At 44.7% G+C, this 16,231-nt stretch overlaps 1 protein-coding gene across 2 annotated transcripts in view; it reads right to left on the reverse strand.

Moving 5' to 3' along the window:
• The window catches only part of ULK2 (unc-51 like autophagy activating kinase 2), a 71,631-nt gene that overhangs the window by 16,051 nt on the left and 39,349 nt on the right, over positions 1-16,231 (reverse strand). For both annotated transcript variants that reach the window (XM_061604679.1, XM_061604678.1), the window contains exons 11-16: positions 9,561-9,611; positions 9,086-9,174; positions 4,646-4,817; positions 2,809-2,869; positions 966-1,103; positions 73-218 (exon numbers count right to left, since the gene is read on the reverse strand). In XM_061604679.1, coding sequence (XP_061460663.1) covers positions 73-218; positions 966-1,103; positions 2,809-2,869; positions 4,646-4,817; positions 9,086-9,174; positions 9,561-9,611 — 657 coding nt within the window. The remainder of the gene's footprint in view (positions 1-72; positions 219-965; positions 1,104-2,808; positions 2,870-4,645; positions 4,818-9,085; positions 9,175-9,560; positions 9,612-16,231) is intronic.

Raw genomic sequence — 16,231 nt, forward strand, 5'->3', positions numbered from 1 at the left:
AATAACTTCTCAAGTCCCTACCTCCTCTTGAGCTAAACTGTACCTTCCAAGTGTCTCTGCGTATGCCCTTACCAAGTGGGGAAGGGGAATATGGCCTGGAAGAGCCCGTGGACAGCCGGCGCCCGACAGCCTGGGCAGAGTCCGCTGGCACTGGGGAACAGGAGCCAGTCTTCAGGAAGCCCATGGGGCTGGTGTTCGACCGCCTCACTGCAGCAGATCTGGAAGCAAACGCAAAAGAGACTCGGTCTAGTTTCAGGAGACATTTCTTGTTGGAAATGCATGTAAAATTGCACACCTCTTTACCCTGCCCTTTGACAGCCTGGTGCCCTGACGTGTTGGACTGCAACTCTTTGTGTGAACTGGATTCACGCAAAAACATCTGGAGGTCACCAGGTTGGCGAGTGCCTCGAAATAGGTAATTTTTTAAGACGCACCCTATTCTTCATTCTTCTGATTGCAAACTGATTTAAACCTTGCATTTCTGTGTAGTGTTGCAACCAGCCCTGGGACTTTATGATGGACGAGTAAATAACCTAATAATTAAAAATACTAAGTGTGTCTTTAACACACTTTTAATATATTCCAAGCCCAATCCCAGGATGTTCAGTTTGTGTTTGAACGGTGACCGCATCAACTCCTCAGCATTGAACAGTCATCTTAATACGTTAAAACAACTTCAAACATATTCAACTATTTATGCGCTGTTTTGCTTTGACGTTGAGATGCTCTTCCAGCAACATAACCTTTGATTCCTGCTGCTGAATTTCTGGCTGAGCCCTGCAGCGGTCCAGCCCTGCAGGAATGGGGCTTTTGACCGTCAGTTTATAGTCATGTAATGCAGTTCACACAAAGAAGCAATTCTGGATGTATTTCATCATTGCAGCTGGGGCCAAAACACCTCTGGCAGGGGCAACCCCCCCCCCCCGACACAAAGATATATATATATTTTGAAAGGCAGGTCTTACCTCGGTGACCCTTGGGGGTTGGACACGGGGCTGGCGGCTGAGGTCAGGTTCTGCTCGATGCGCTGGTAATTGCGCAGCTGCGTGGGGACCGGGATGGGGGCTGTCTCACTGCGGGGGGAGACCGACGGCTGGCACTGCCTGAAGGCGGGAGGCACGGAGAGGGAACATGAGGGGTTGCCAGCGAGCCTCTTTTCAATTTGTAGTCTCCATCCCCAGGGGAGAGGCAAGCGAACGAGGCCCCCAGGTGTCTGCGGGGGCATCAGCGTGCGCCAAACAGCTGCAGTGTGCTGTCCCACAGCTCAGGCCGTTGGCGAAAGGCGAGCTGGCGGCTGCTGCTGCTAACGCACTTGAGCGCACAGCGGCTGGACTGAGGCCTTCACTGGAAAATCAATCCTGCCCCTCGGGAAAAGCAGGTCAGCTGGACGTTGGCCCCTCCCCTCCTTCCCACAGGCAGGCCAGCTCTCCCTCCCCACCCCTCACACTTTTCAAAACAAAGTCATTCTAGGAAAACCTACTGCGGGAGAGAACAGGAAGTTCAGGAGCAAGGCTGATAGGTCTGCATGTGTTTTGTTTGTTCAAGGCTCAAAAAGGCAGGAGATACAGGGAACGGGTTTGAGCAAAGAAACAGTTTATATAATTTGTCAATAAGCCAGCCAGAGATTAACCCCTAAGCATATTGTGGTGTGTGGGTGCATGCGTGAGTTGTGCTTGCCTTTCTGCTGCAAACTTTTCAGGCAGTCGATGCCGGCTTCTCGAGCACAGCTTGGCTAAACAGGGAAAGCTTCGCTTGGGGCCCATCTACACGGCAGCAGCAGCTGCCCACACTCTGAAAAGGATGCTTAAAATGTACAAGCTAAGATCTGTGCAAAACGTTCTGGGGAAAGGTAGATAAAGGCCAGGCCTGAGAGCATGCGGAAGCAAACCGTGCAGTATGCACAGCCCACACGGGGGCCAACTGCACATGTGATCCCAAACAACACAGGAAGAGAGCCTGGTTGCTGGATCAGGCCAAAGGGGCCTGTCTAGTTTAGCATCCTGTTCTCACAGTTGCCAATCACATCCTTCATAGAATCGTAGAGTTGGAAGGGACCTATAAGGTCATCAAGTCCAACCCTCTGCTCGATGCAGGAATCCAGCCTAAAGCATCCCCAACAAATGCTTGTCCAGCTGCCTCTTGAATGCCTCCATTGCTGGAGAGCCCACCACCTCCCTAAGTAATTGGTTCCATTGTCTTACTCCTCTAACAGTTATGAAGTTTTTCCTGAGGTTCACCCAAAATCTGGCTTCCTGTGACTTGAGCCCGTTATTCTGGTGTCCTGCACTCTGGGACGATCGGGAAGAGAGATCCTGGCCCTCCTGTGTGGCAACCTTTCAAGGACTTGAGGAGTGCTATCCTATCTCCCCTCAGTCTTCCCTTCTCAAGGCTAAACATGACCAGCTCTTTCAGTCTCTCCTCATAAGGCCTTGTTTCCAGTCTCCTGATCATCCTTTTTGCCCGCAAGCAGGACCTGAGGGCCACAGCACTCTTCCCACTGGTGAATCCTAGGAACTGGTATTCAGAGGCACAGCGAAGGCAGAACACAGCCATCGTGACCCAGGGACTGGGCTCGTGGAAGTTGTAGTTCAAAAAAGTAACTTTTCCAAGCTCTGGATTCACGTGGTGGTGATGAAATGCCTTGTGCTACCATTTTACTACAGTAAATTTGTTATTACTAGTTAATATACATTTGCCATTTATGAAGGAGTCGGACAGTAGAAAAATAGAGGAGTCGGAGTCGAAGGTCTGGCGTACGGACTCCACAGCCCTGAGGCTAAGCCCCCCCTCCGCCCCCCAGACACTTACCCTCCGCACATCAGGAATTCACTCGAGGACCGCCGGCCTGTGGCTACCAGAGGCATGTCATCTGTAGAGGAAAGAGAAGACGCCGACACGCAACAGGCATTAGGGCCCAGGGAGTGATGCACAAAAAAAGAGAAAGAGACTGTGCAAGATTTTAATTGGAAGCTGCACTGAGCAACTCTAGGAACACAGAGGCCAGGGAAATACGACATGGCACGTTTACATGAGCACAGTACTCTTGAATAGTTCCCTGATGAGAAGCTGGCCAAAACAATAGTAGTAATTATTATTATTTCTGTTTATTACCTGCCCTTCACCATCAGGACCCAGGGTGGGTTACAACAATTTAAAATTCAGTATTAAAAATAAATAAAAACAAAGCAGCCACTAGAATAGGGTGGGTCCTGGAAAACACCTCTCTCAGGTATCAAAGGGCGGAGTAAAGAGATGCGTATTCCGCATATGTTGGAAACTATGTAAGGAAGGGGCCACACGCACCTCTGCAGGGAGGGAATCCCACAACCAGCCACAGAGAACGCGCTCTCCAGGGCCACCCCCAAACCTCCGAGGGCTGCGGAAAGGATCCCCTCTGCTGAAAACACCTGGCATACAATGCGCTTCAGCGGAAAAGGTAAATCACAGGGACTGACCGGAGAACAAACTGACATCCAATGGGTCAGTATGATCCTGGAAAGAGGGGCAGGTGGGAAGACAGCTCCACCACATCCTACAAAAAGTCACAGTTTTACAATGAAAATGGGTTACCAGGCTGGCTTCCTTTTGGGGAGCCGGATGGAATTCCCCAAAGGGCAAGGCGTGCACACAACCACACTCCCTGGGTAGGGTGGGGCTGATTTTTCCTCTCCGCCAGCAGCCCGAGTCCCCCTGGGAGGGTGTAGGGGGCTGCTGAAGGAAGGGGAGGGGAAAAGTCCATCCCTGCTCCTCTGAGACACTATTTGGCTCCCAATTCTGGGTTGGTAGACCTGGAGGTGATAAGAAGGGACAACACGTAGAGGACCGCTTGCTCTATGGTACCCTGGAAAGGGGTTCAAAGCACAATTTCTTCCTCTCTCTCTAATGTTGGTTTCATTAAACTGTGTAAACGTGGGCATCCTGAGACGGAAAGGGATGACCAGACAGACAGATGTACAGTTTTCCAAGCAAAAGAAAAATTGGTCCTGCCCTCAATTTTGCCCCAGAATTACTCCAGTCCCAGGAAGCAGTTGCTCGTTCGCTCAAGAACACGCAACGCATGCAGGAGTAAGGAGAGTTCTTCCAAGGGAGGAACCAAACAAGGAAGCAAACCACAAAACACGGTCGACATTGGAGTAAATCTGAAGTCAGCAGTGTGCATCTCCTCTACCTGCCCTGTGGCTCCTATCGGGGAACAGGCCGACCTGCCCTGGGTCGACCTGGGAAGCGCCCACGCTGGCTTGGAGCCACTCCCCCAAAAAGTCTGGGAAGTGGCTCTCATGCTTAGTTATGGTTTAAAAAAACTCTCCATAGCTAAACATATGGAGGGGCATGTTGATTCTCCTTCTCCCCTCCCCTGACTGAGAGTGGAGTCAATTTATCTTGCATGACACTGTTCTCAAAATGGCTTTCTTACAGGAAAGCTCTTTGCAGACCTCTTCTTCCTGCCTGATTGCCCTGCCCCCCGACAGCCCCGGGCCCCCCTGGGTCACCAAATCCGACCCGCGGCCATCCATGGCTGCTCAGTACCCGACTTGGCCGAGGCACCGAAATGTTCCCAAAAGCCTGGCCTGAATCAGTTGCATGGACCCCTAAGAAAAGCAGCAGCTGTAATCGCTCAGGGGAGCGTAGAAGCCAAGAGCCTTACAGGACTGATCGGAGGAGATGCTGTGCGGGACCAGAACAAAGTCATCCGTGTCGCAAGAGGAGTTCTTGCTACTGGTGCTGGGGGAATCCTTGGACACCTGAAGGTAATTCGGAGGCCCCAAGGGAGGGGAAGAGAGGTGGTCATCCTGGATGTGCTGCATATCTGGAAGGGACTGAAAGGAAAAGGGGACATCAGGGGCCTTGCAGGATGCCCTCGGGACAACTGGCTCATGCCAGAACAGCTATATATTAATAAATATATGCTGGCACCAGCCGTTAGCGGAGGCCTGGCGCACGCAGTCGAGATATTGCCGTTAGGCCCAACTGTCTGTTCAGCAAAACTCAAAAAAGCTTGCATTCATAGGCCAGATGTATAAGCGTTGCGCGTGCATTAATGCCGTTTATACATAGAAATACTTGCATATTGTTTTAAAAAAAATGAAAGCGGTTTACAACAGTCGTACAGATAGATGATAAAAACCACATCAACATTTGAAATCAGAGGCCATCCACTATTACAGAAAGGCGTTTTCCTTTATTGCCTGCAGGCGCCTGGCGGCATCGGAAAGTTTTCAGCGGACGTTTAAAAGTTCAAATGGAAGGTGCCTGCTGAATCTCTAGCGGCAGAGCATTCCACAGGACTGGGCCGAGAGTGCTGAAAGCTTTGTTTCTTGTGACTTTCCGATGAGCCTTGTCTGCTTGGGGGATGACCAATGACGCTCCTGCAGGTGATCTCAGCGATCGAACTGGGATGTGTAAGGGTTCAGGCAGTCCCTACAGCCCCCTGGACCTAAATTGTTCAGGGCTTTGGAATTTAATAGTAGCCATCCCTGGGGATCATTCAATCAAAAGGCGGAATGTAATCTTCTAAAAGAGGGGTGGGGAGCCTCAGGCCACACTATCCCCAGGCCACACACCCCTCACTGGGCGTGATCCGCATCCTCCCTTGAATGTTTTTGCCTAGCTGAAAACGTGTCCTTCAACCCTGATCAGGCCTCTGGCTTCTCTAGATGGAGGACAGAGAGGGATGTGTTGAGTACATGCAGAAGCCAGCCAAGAGTACAAAGGTAACCATTTACGTTTGTTGCTCCGCCTACTGAGGATTCTGGCCCCGCCCACCACTGGGTGGCCCTCAGGCCTGAAAAGGGCTCCCCAACCCTATTCTAGAATTAATTTCCCTTGATCTCACCCAGACGTTGGCCCAGTACAGAAAAGGCCACCGTTCTCCGTTTCGTACAGAATTTTCCCCAACGCTGCAAAATCTATCAAACTAGAACACACAATCTTGGAAGGAAAGATCCCACAGAGAAACATACTCTTGACGTATCTGCTCACTGTTGTGCAAGGAGGCAACTCGCTCGCCCTGGGCAGGAGAACTTCCGGGCTCCAGGGGAAAGCAAGTGCAGTCATAGTCACGGTAGCAGAAGAGAGGAGTCATGGAGGAAGCCCCCTCAAGTGAAACCACAGCTCAGACTGAACATTAAAAATTAACTGTGTGAGGAGGGTGTGTAACATTTAGAGAACCGCTGCACTCAGTGACAGAAAGGGAAATGTAAAAAACCCCACATAGACGCACCCCCCCCCCAAAGCAACCCACAGTGCCTCAGTTTCCTGTTGGAAAGGCCTGGGTGTTTTTTTTTCAGGGGGGGGCTTACTTGGCCTAGTTGAGTCTGCCAGCCCTAAGCCACCCACCCCACCAAGGGTAACTCTGCTCAGCCCCCCTGTTGTGAGTCGAGAAGATTCACCAGCTATGACTGCCTCACATGTTTACAAGTTGCATCACAAAAGGGCTACAAACCTGGGAGGAGCTGGTCATTATTATTGTTATTTATTATATTCCTATGTCACCTTTCCTCCAAGCAGCTCAAAGTGGCGTCCGTGGTTCTCCTCCCTCTCCATTTCATCCTCACAACAACCCTCTGAGGTAGGTTAGGAGGCAGTGACTGGCCCAAGGTCACCCAGTGGAAGCTTCATGGCGGAGTGGGGATTCAAACCCAGGTCTCCCAGGTTCAGAGTCCAACACTCTAACCCAGCCTTTCCCAACCAGTGTGCCTCCAGATGTTGTTGGACCACAATTCCCATCTTTCCTGACCGTTGGCAATGCTGTCTGAGGCTGATGGGAGTTGTGGTCCAACAACATCTGGAGGCACACTGGTTGGGAAAGGCTGCTCTAACCATTACGTCACTCTTGGTAACTCCATTCAGCTCTCCTCGCATCAGTCTTCAAGGCCAGCCAGCTACTGATTCACATGTTCACAAGCTGTATCCCAGTAAGGGCAACAAACTTTGCCCGGTGGTGCGTGTGCGTGTCTTTTACAGCTGGGAAACGGTGCCTGTTCCTCTAGCCGGCTGCATGGGCATCTTTATCCTTCAGGAGGTAGCCTGAGGGTGATTCTGGGCCTATCTAGTCCCCCATGTAGCACCTTTTTCCTGCCCCATCCAGTTGCTGATTCTGGATGGCAACAGGCTCCACTGCATCATATAAGGATAGAAATGTGTTTTTTTTGGGGGGGGGGGCTTTTAAAGCAAAAGCAGAGATTGAGAAAACAGGGAGCACTAGAATCTACCTGAAAAAGAGCCTTGTGTTTCAAAGGAAAACCCCCCAATGTTTTCAGACTTCTCTAAAAGACCTCATTTTTGAGTTTCTCCTTTTTTCTGCAGACCTAATGCAGGGATGAGGAACCTGTGGCCCTCCTGATGTTGTCAGACAACAACTCTTATCATCCCTGGCCACTGGCCGTGATGGCTGCTGGGAATACCAAGTCAGACAACATCTATTATTATTACTAACATTGGTTACCCGCATTACAGTTTATACCCTTTAATTTATTATCCTTTTGTATTCTGTGTTTGTAACTGATTTGTGAAAAGATGGTGATGTGATTTTGTTCTATTTCCCTTTCTCTTTCAGACATTTCTCACCATTACTAATATCCAATCATAGACAATGTTTTGTAGAAATTTATAGTTAAAGCTTTTAATTTTTAATCTCTAATTTTTAGGATTTTGATTATGTCTATATGGAATGTACTTGTGTTTGGTTGTAAGTCGCCCAGAGTGGCAGATTAACCTCTGCCAGATGGGCGTCTAACAAATCTCATAAATAAATAAATAAATAAATAAATGAATAATTCACTCAAAAGTCCCAGGGCAGATTACAACCATTTTAAAACACACCATTAAAAAGAAATAAAAAACAACCTAAATTCACACAACAGGGTGGGCCCTAAAATATATCTGTAGAGATATCTAGAGGGTCACAGGTTCCCCAAACCTGACCTGAAGGTTCAACACGTACTGGCCACCTATTTGCTAGCTTATTGCTTCATTTCAAAAAAAATAAAACAAAAACCAAGGGGTCCTTTTTAATGACATAATTGAAGACAGCAGAAATTCTCATGCTGATTTCCAAACTGGCTGCCAAATTTCATAGCTGCAAATAAAAAAATCCACAGGAACACTGACAGATCTGGAAACAATGAAGGGAACTTGGAAGAGAGGGCGGGGGAGACAACGGCTCGCCGCAAAACCCCTTTATTCTCTTTATTCACCCAGCCCAGTACTGTCTTGCTCTGACTGGCAGCAGCACTCCAGCAGGTGTCTCAGGCAGACAGCGTGTCTTCTCCATCAACAGCTACCTGATCCTCTTTAGTTCTTCTGCATGCAAAGCAGGTGCTCCACCGCTAAGCTCCTCCCCCTTTGGAGATCTGTAGAGCAGCCAGTGTGGCCTAGTGGTTAGAGTGTTGGACTACAACCTGGGAGACCAGGGTTCGAATCCCCACACAGCCACGACGCTCACTGGGTGACTTTGGGCCAGTCACTGCCTCTCAGCCTCAGAGGAAGGCAATGGTAAACCCCCTCTGGATACCGCTTACCATGAAAACCTTATTCGTGGGGTAGCCATAAGTTGGAATCGACTTGAAGGCAGCCCATTTCCATTTTCAAAACAGGGCTTGAAGAATTTTGGGAGGAGGAGAAAGCTCCTGGATGGAGCGCTGGCATGCAATCGGCTTGTTGCTGCGATGAGTGAGGAGGTGTTGGGAGACCCGGAAACTCCGGCATCTGCAGCTAACCTGTGGCCCTCCACAGTTCTTGGACTCCAACTCCCATCAGCCTCGGCTAGCATAGCCCAACGGTCAGGGATGATGGGAGTTGTAGTCACATGGCTCCCCCAAACAGAGAACCCTCAGAACTGTAGCTTACCCCTGACACAGCTACAATTCCTAGCACCCTTAAACTACAGTTCCCAGGATTCTCTTTTTTGGGGGGGAAGGAATGTGCCTTAAATATCACCATAGTCCAACAACATATGGAGGACCACAGATTCACCAGCCCTGACCTAGTGCAAAGAGGCTTTGGTGCAAACTGCCGTCCCTGCCCACTCACGCACCCGCCCCAAGTCCAGAGAATCTTACTTCCCCCAAATCAGGACAAAACTTACTGGGGGAGAAGCAAACCGGCAGGAGGGAGAGCTACCACAGGAGCTGCCGGAGCCGGAGCCGGTGTACGTCGGCACGGGCACAGGACACGCTGAGGGAGCAACAATGTAAGGAAGGGAGGATCGGAAAAAAGAAAACCATTAAAGGAGCCTTCAGAGAGAGAGCGCGACTCCTAGATTCCCCCTTGCACAAAGCCTCCCAGGACATGACAAGGGCTGCGTTGCAGGCAAAGGCCTTCAGCGACATTCAAAGCCTGAGAAAGGAAGCCAGCAGGCCAGGACCCCACACTGCCACTGAAAGGGTCAAGTTTCTCAAAACTCAGGGTAGAAAGTCCGTGAGGGGGGACCCTGCAGAGGAACACAGCATGATGCAAGGGGGAGGAGGGGAAGGAAGGCTCCCACTTGTTTAAAAAGCATTTGTTGATTATTCCCAAGTATTTGGGGTGGGGGAACCAAGGCAGAAGGAATTACCACTTACATTTTTTGACCGTCGAAACCTGATCGAGGAAAGGGTGGCCGAAGAAGGCTTCTGCAAGAGAGAAAAAGTTGACCACAGAATGTGCTATTCTCCAAGTCATCCAGAGATGCAGCCGCATGGCGAGGGAGTGCTGTCCTCACAAACACACACACTCAACAGCCTCCCCCCCACCAGGCCCTGAAAAGGGCTAATTGAAGATCAAAAGGGTATGCTTTGCTAGAACACAGTCAATCACTTTAAACATGAAGCTAACCGGAGGAATCGAAGATGGGTGTTTAAGAGCCCATTTCCTCACAGACACACCCTTGGCTTTAGCTCACTGAAGTGCTGTTGGCATTCAGTGGAACACACTGTTTACAGGCCAGACAGAAGGGAATGGGGAAAGATTTCAACGAGAGATACGGAAGAGACCAGGCGGCATCTTTTCTGCCTAGGTGTGACTGTCCTCAACGGCACTGTGCCCAGATGCAAAAGAGCTTTCGCAATCCTTGCTCCTGCCCCCCTCAATATGCTTTTTAAGTTACCATAGAACTCCCCCTCAGCCTAACAAAGCCAATCTGGTAATGCAAACCCAAAGAAGCTGCTGGCGTGTTGGGTGGGGAACCTTTCTGGCCGGGTGGGCCAGATGTTTGATCTCTCCCATTCCCACCCTGCGTGGGCCAACTTTGAGAGGTGGGTGGGAGCACCCACCTGTCAATCGTCTGACAGCACGATGATGCGAGGTGACTGACACCTGTCAAAAGCCACGCGCATTGTTTCCCAAATGCCCAACAAACAAGCTGGTTGTCGGGCACGCCGAAAGCACAGCACAAAGGGTTTGCAAAACATGTTATGTATACTTATATGCCACTTCAGACTGATATTAACAGCCACCCCACTCCTGCAAAAAACCACCCTTTACAGGGGCAGCAAACCCCCAAAGTGAGGGCTTGATCTTGCCCTCCCCCCCACAGCCAAATTTCTCTGAGCATCCCCAAGATCCCACCAATTTTTGGCAGCCATAGCAAAAAAACGCACGTAAAGTCAGCCCTGGAGTTGGTAGAGCCCAGTGTCCCCTCATGGGGATGCAAAATTGCCCCTTCTTCAGTCATAAAATTGATCATTTGAAGAATGCAGAGTGGGCAACAGCCCGTGTCCTCCCCTGATCTGTGGGAGAGCTGTGTGCCTAGAGAGTGTGGGGTAGCCACACCCACCACTGGCATCCCCTCCCCTCAAAAAAGAATACAAACAAGACTCGTGCAAGGCCTTATGGCAAAGCAAGGGTGATTGCTGCCCTGGGGCCAACACAGGTCAGCCACCCCTAACTATCGTTCAAGTCAGCGAGGATGATTAAGAGAGCTTTGTTTGCCCTTTTAAGTGTCCTCTATTTGAAGCTCAAAGCAAACAGCAGCTAATACTGAAGGGCACGTTGTCGACTACAGTTCCCCCCCCCCAGAGCCATTTTAAGTCAGCGGAGGAACAGGGTTAGCACTGCAGATCAAGAAGCTTTGACATCCCGGGTCAGAACACTGTGTTCTGCAATTCAGGAGGGACAGTCCAAGCAACCAGGGATAAGCAGCTTTGCTACCCTGGCGTAAGAACATGCTGTCTTGTGATACATCACTTGTTTATGGGGCTCAAGCCTCCTCCTGTTACTGATTAATTTCCTGAACTATATTCCTCTGGTGTGGGGACTAGCAGATGGGCAGCAAAAGTGGGTTCTGCAAGGCCTTGTGGTGGCCAAGTGACTGATATTGCCAGGCCGGAAGGGCAAACGCCCACCATCTATCACCCAGTGGCTTGAAGATCTCAATGCCCTTTCCGTGTGGCTTTTAAGAGTCAATTTCATTTAGACTTCCCGGAAGTGAGTGCTCAGCTGGTGACTGTCTCTGAGAGATCTCTGCCTCAGAGGAAGCTTTTTTCAGTTTAAAAGCCAGCCAAGAGGAAACTTTGACTGGCTTAAATGTTCTCCAAGGCATAGGAGAACCGATCAGATTTTCCACAGGGCTTCGTTGAGCTGTCGGCTGCTGGAATTGATCAGGAAATCCCTGAGATAAGAAGGCATGCCGATCGGCTGAAGATGGAGTCAGGACTTCCAGCAAGCTGTACTGGAAAAAAGCGAAGCGTTTTTTTTTCTTCTTAAAAAAAGTCCTTAACCAGCGAGCCTACTTCTGTCTAAATCTTATCATTTGGCTTAAATTACTACAATAAAAGGGATTTGTTTACGAATCAGCAACTGAGAAATCTGGGTGAGTCATACTTTTTCTCTTTTAAATATAATTAAGGAAGAAAGAAAATGTAAACAACTTACATATTTTTTTTACGACAAAAAGCTGGCCTGAATTTGGAGTTTTAAAGTTTAAAAACGGATGAGAGGTAATTATTACTATATGGAAATATATTTTGGACTATTTTTCTCCTTGGACTATTTCTTTTTGGACGAATCTGCTGTTCGTATATGTTACTAATCGCTTGGTGTTGTGAACCAGAATTGTTTTGCATTCCTGGACGTAGATAAGAACTGTGCTGTGCTGGCCGGACTATAATAACAGGCCTGGAATATTAACTCTTTTGTTGGTGGAGGAAAAAAAAAAGAAATAGACTGCCTCTAGGTTTTGGAACAGTGGTTAATATCAGAAATTCAAGGCTTCTTTCGAGAATGACAACTAAAAAAGCAACTAAGGCCCAGGAGCGAAGAGGTTCAATTGACCCACAGGAAGGGGCTATACCCCCAGATATGTTTCAAAAAATAATGGAAGGGATTAATGATATAAAACAGGAAATGAAAACTGAATTGATAGATATAAAAGACTATATTAAAACACAAGTGGATGAGATTAAAGGGACAATTGGGCAAATAAAGGAGGATGCAAAAAATACTAAAGAAAAGGTACAAATCTTGGAGAATAGAACAGACATATTAAATCTGGAATTAGAAAAAAACTTGGACTATATGGCTGTGACTGAATTAAGAAATAAAGAACATTGTTTGAGATTCCATGCAATCCCTGAGGAAACAGGTGAAGACATCAGAGATAAAATTGTTAATGCTTTAGTAAAATTTCTGGATTTGAATGAAGATCGGATGAAATTTGAAATAGACAAAGTTTATAGAATTAATTCCAGATATGCAACAATGAAAAAAATTCCAAGAGATGTGCTTGTTCACTTTATAAACAAGACGACCAGAGATATGGTGTTACAACAACACTTTAAAAATACCTTTAAAATTGATGGTAAGGAAATACTGGTGATGAAAGAAATTCCTATTAGACTTTTACGTAAGAGAAAAGAATATGCTTTCTTTACAGAAAAACTTAAGCAACGCAAAATTCAATTTAGATGGGATGTTCCAGAAGGAGTGATCTTTACATTCAGACAACAGAAATATAGATTGAATACTGTTCAAAAAGCAAGGGACTTCTTGAGAAAAGCTTCAAAAGACATGGAAGAAGATAAACTCAAAGATATGGATATAATTCCTGGGAAACAAAGTCAACAAGAACATGCAGAGGAGGGGAAGGAAGATGATGGATTAAAAGGAGCATCAGGCACATTTTAAAATACACACTTAAAGATGGACTACAAATATCTAACTTGGAATATAAATGGAGCCAACACGGCGCAGAAGAGAAAGAAAGTGTTTCATTATTTGAAAAAATTAAAATTGGATATAATTTGTTTACAAGAAACTCATATTAAGAAGAAAGATTCCAAATATTTGATTTGTAAAAATTTGGGTGAAGAATTTATTTCGGCTGGACCAAAAAAAAAAAATGGAGTTGTTCTTTACATTAACCCACAATTGCTTCCTAAATTGGTATTACTGGATGATAGTGGTAGATTTGTGGGGGTTGAAATTACTTTACAGGGTACAAACATTTTGATAGTGGGTATTTATGCCCCCAATGAAGATAAAACAAGGTTTTACACAGGACTTATGGAAAAATTGTCAGAGTTTTCATATGATCATTGGTGCGTCATGGGTGATTGGAATGGGGTAATCTCACCAAAAATTGATAGACTTTCTGAAAAAAATATTAAAGAGACACAGGGTAAATTACCGAAGATTTGCTTTGAACTGATGGAACATTTAGAATTGGTGGATACCTGGAGATATATAAATGATAACGCAAAGGAATTTACTTATTTTTCAGAAAGACATAAAACACTTTCGAGGATTGATATGATTTGGATGTCTAAAATTCTAGCGAAGGATATTTTTAAAATGGATATATTACCAAAAACTTTTTCGGACCACAATCCTGTGATATTAACTTTAAAAAAAATCAATCTTGGATTTAGATGGAGACTAAATGAATCTTTATTACAGAATGACAAAGTAGTACAAGAATGTAAGAAGAAATTAAAAGAGTTTTTTGAACATAATTTACATAAAGGAACAAATGAAAATATCGTTTGGGATACAAGTAAGGCATTTATGAGGGGATATTTTATTAAATGTAACTCTGAATTAAAAAAAAGAAACAACAGAAAATGCAATTAATTTTGGAAGAAATAAAACAAAAAGAGGAAGAATTGAAAAAGAATCCAACTAAAGTTTCTATTGTAAATCAAATTAAAATGTTACAGAAGCAAGTATCAATCCTGACAGTTAGAGAAATTGAAAGGAAACTAAATTTTGCTAAACAAAGGACTTTTGAATTTGCAAATAAACCAGGGAAATGGTTAGCATATAAATTAAGAAAAGAACGTCAAAAAATATTATTTTAAAGATACAAGAAGGAGATGAGACACTGACAGATAATGTAAAAGTCAAAAAGATTTTTCATCAATATTATTCAACATTGTACAAGTGTCAGGAAATTCCATCTGAAAAAATAGAAGAGTATATATCTAAACAGAATTTGCCTAAAATTACAGACTTTCAGAGACAAGCTATTAATGGCCCTATTACGTCAAGAGAGATATCTGAAGCTATAAACAAAATTAAATTAGGAAAGGCGCCAGGACCAGATGGGTTATCTGCAATGTATTATAAATGTTTGGAGGAAGAACTCTTGCTACCTTTACAGTCTACAATGAATTTTATTCTGCAAGAGGGAAAGATACCGGATAGTTGGAAAAATGCTAATATAACATTAATACCTAAAGAGGAGCAAGATTTAACTAAAACAAAAAATTATCGGCCAATATCTCTATTGAATAATGACTATAAAATTTTTACAATGATCTTGGCAGAAAGATTGAAAATAATATTACAACAATTTATCCAGGAAGATCAATCAGGGTTTTTACCTAAAAGACAATTACGTGACAACGTCAGGAATGTCTTGAATGTGTTGGAATATTTAGAACAACGAAATGATAAACAAGCAGCTTCGATTTTTTTAGATGCTGAAAAAGCATTTGATAATTTGAATTGGAAATTTATGTTTCAGGTTTTGGAGCAAATGGATTTTGGAGACAATTTTATAAAATGGATTAGATCGATTTATACATCTCAGAAGGCTCAGATAATTGTTAACGGAGATTTAACGGATTCATGTGAAATACAAAAGGGTACAAGACAGGGATGTCCATTATCTCCCCTTTTATTTATTCTGGTCTTAGAAGTGCTGCTTAGAGATATAAGGCAAGATAAAAGGATTTCGGGATTAAAGATAAAAAAAGAAGAATATAAATTGAGAGCATTTGCTGATGATTTGATAATTGTACTAGAAAACCCTTTGGAAGGAATTAATGTATTGATGAACAAATTAAAAGAATTTGGACCGTTAGCAGGATTTAAGATCAACAATCAAAAAACAAAGATGTTGGTGAAAAATTTAACTTTAAGGGAACAGAAAGAGTTAATGGACAAGACAGATTTTACAATAGAGAAAAAGTTGAAATATTTAGGTATCATTATGACAAATAAAAATTCAAAGTTGTTTCATAATCATTATGAAAAATTATGGACAGAGATTAAGAAAGATTTGCTAAGATGGGATAAACTACAATTGTCATTAATGGGTAGAATATCTGTGATAAAAATGAATGTATTACCGAGAATGATGTTTTTGTTTCAAACAATACCTGTAATATCCTCTGATTTACCTTTTAAACAATGGTAAAAAGATATCTCTAAATTTGTATGGCAAGGAAAAAAACGAGGAGTTAAATTTAAACTACTACAAGATGCCAAAGAAAGAGGAGGACTGGGATTACCAAATCTGAGAGTTTATTTTGCTGCCTGCTGTCTAGTCTGGATAAAGGAATGGATCTTATTGAGGAATAAAAGACTATTGGATTTGGAGGGCCATAATTTGAAGTGGGGATGGCATGGATATCTATGGTATGACAAAGTAAAAGTAAATGTAGACTTTAACAATCATTTTATAAGACGTCCTCTGTTGAAAATATGGAATAGATATAAACCAAGGTTTTATTCGAAAATACCATTATGTGTCTCAAGTCAAGAAGCGTTTTACAGAAGAGAAATGGCTGGAAAAGAGAAATGGTTAACTTATCAAGAACTATTAGAAAATGTACATGGAGAATATATAATGAAAGAGAGAGAACAACTGATAAAGGAAGGATATAGTTTTCAATGGTTTGCCTATTTACAATTGTTAGAAAGATATAAAATGGACAAGAAAATGTATGGGTTTGAAATAAGTAAATCTGATTTTGAAATAGGATTGTGTACAAATGATGAAAATATAATTGCGAAAATGTATAAACTCTTA

The sequence above is a fragment of the Rhineura floridana genome, chromosome 21, assembly GCF_030035675.1.
Source record: "Rhineura floridana isolate rRhiFlo1 chromosome 21, rRhiFlo1.hap2, whole genome shotgun sequence".
In the NCBI taxonomy this organism is placed as follows: Eukaryota; Metazoa; Chordata; class Lepidosauria; order Squamata; family Rhineuridae; genus Rhineura; species Rhineura floridana.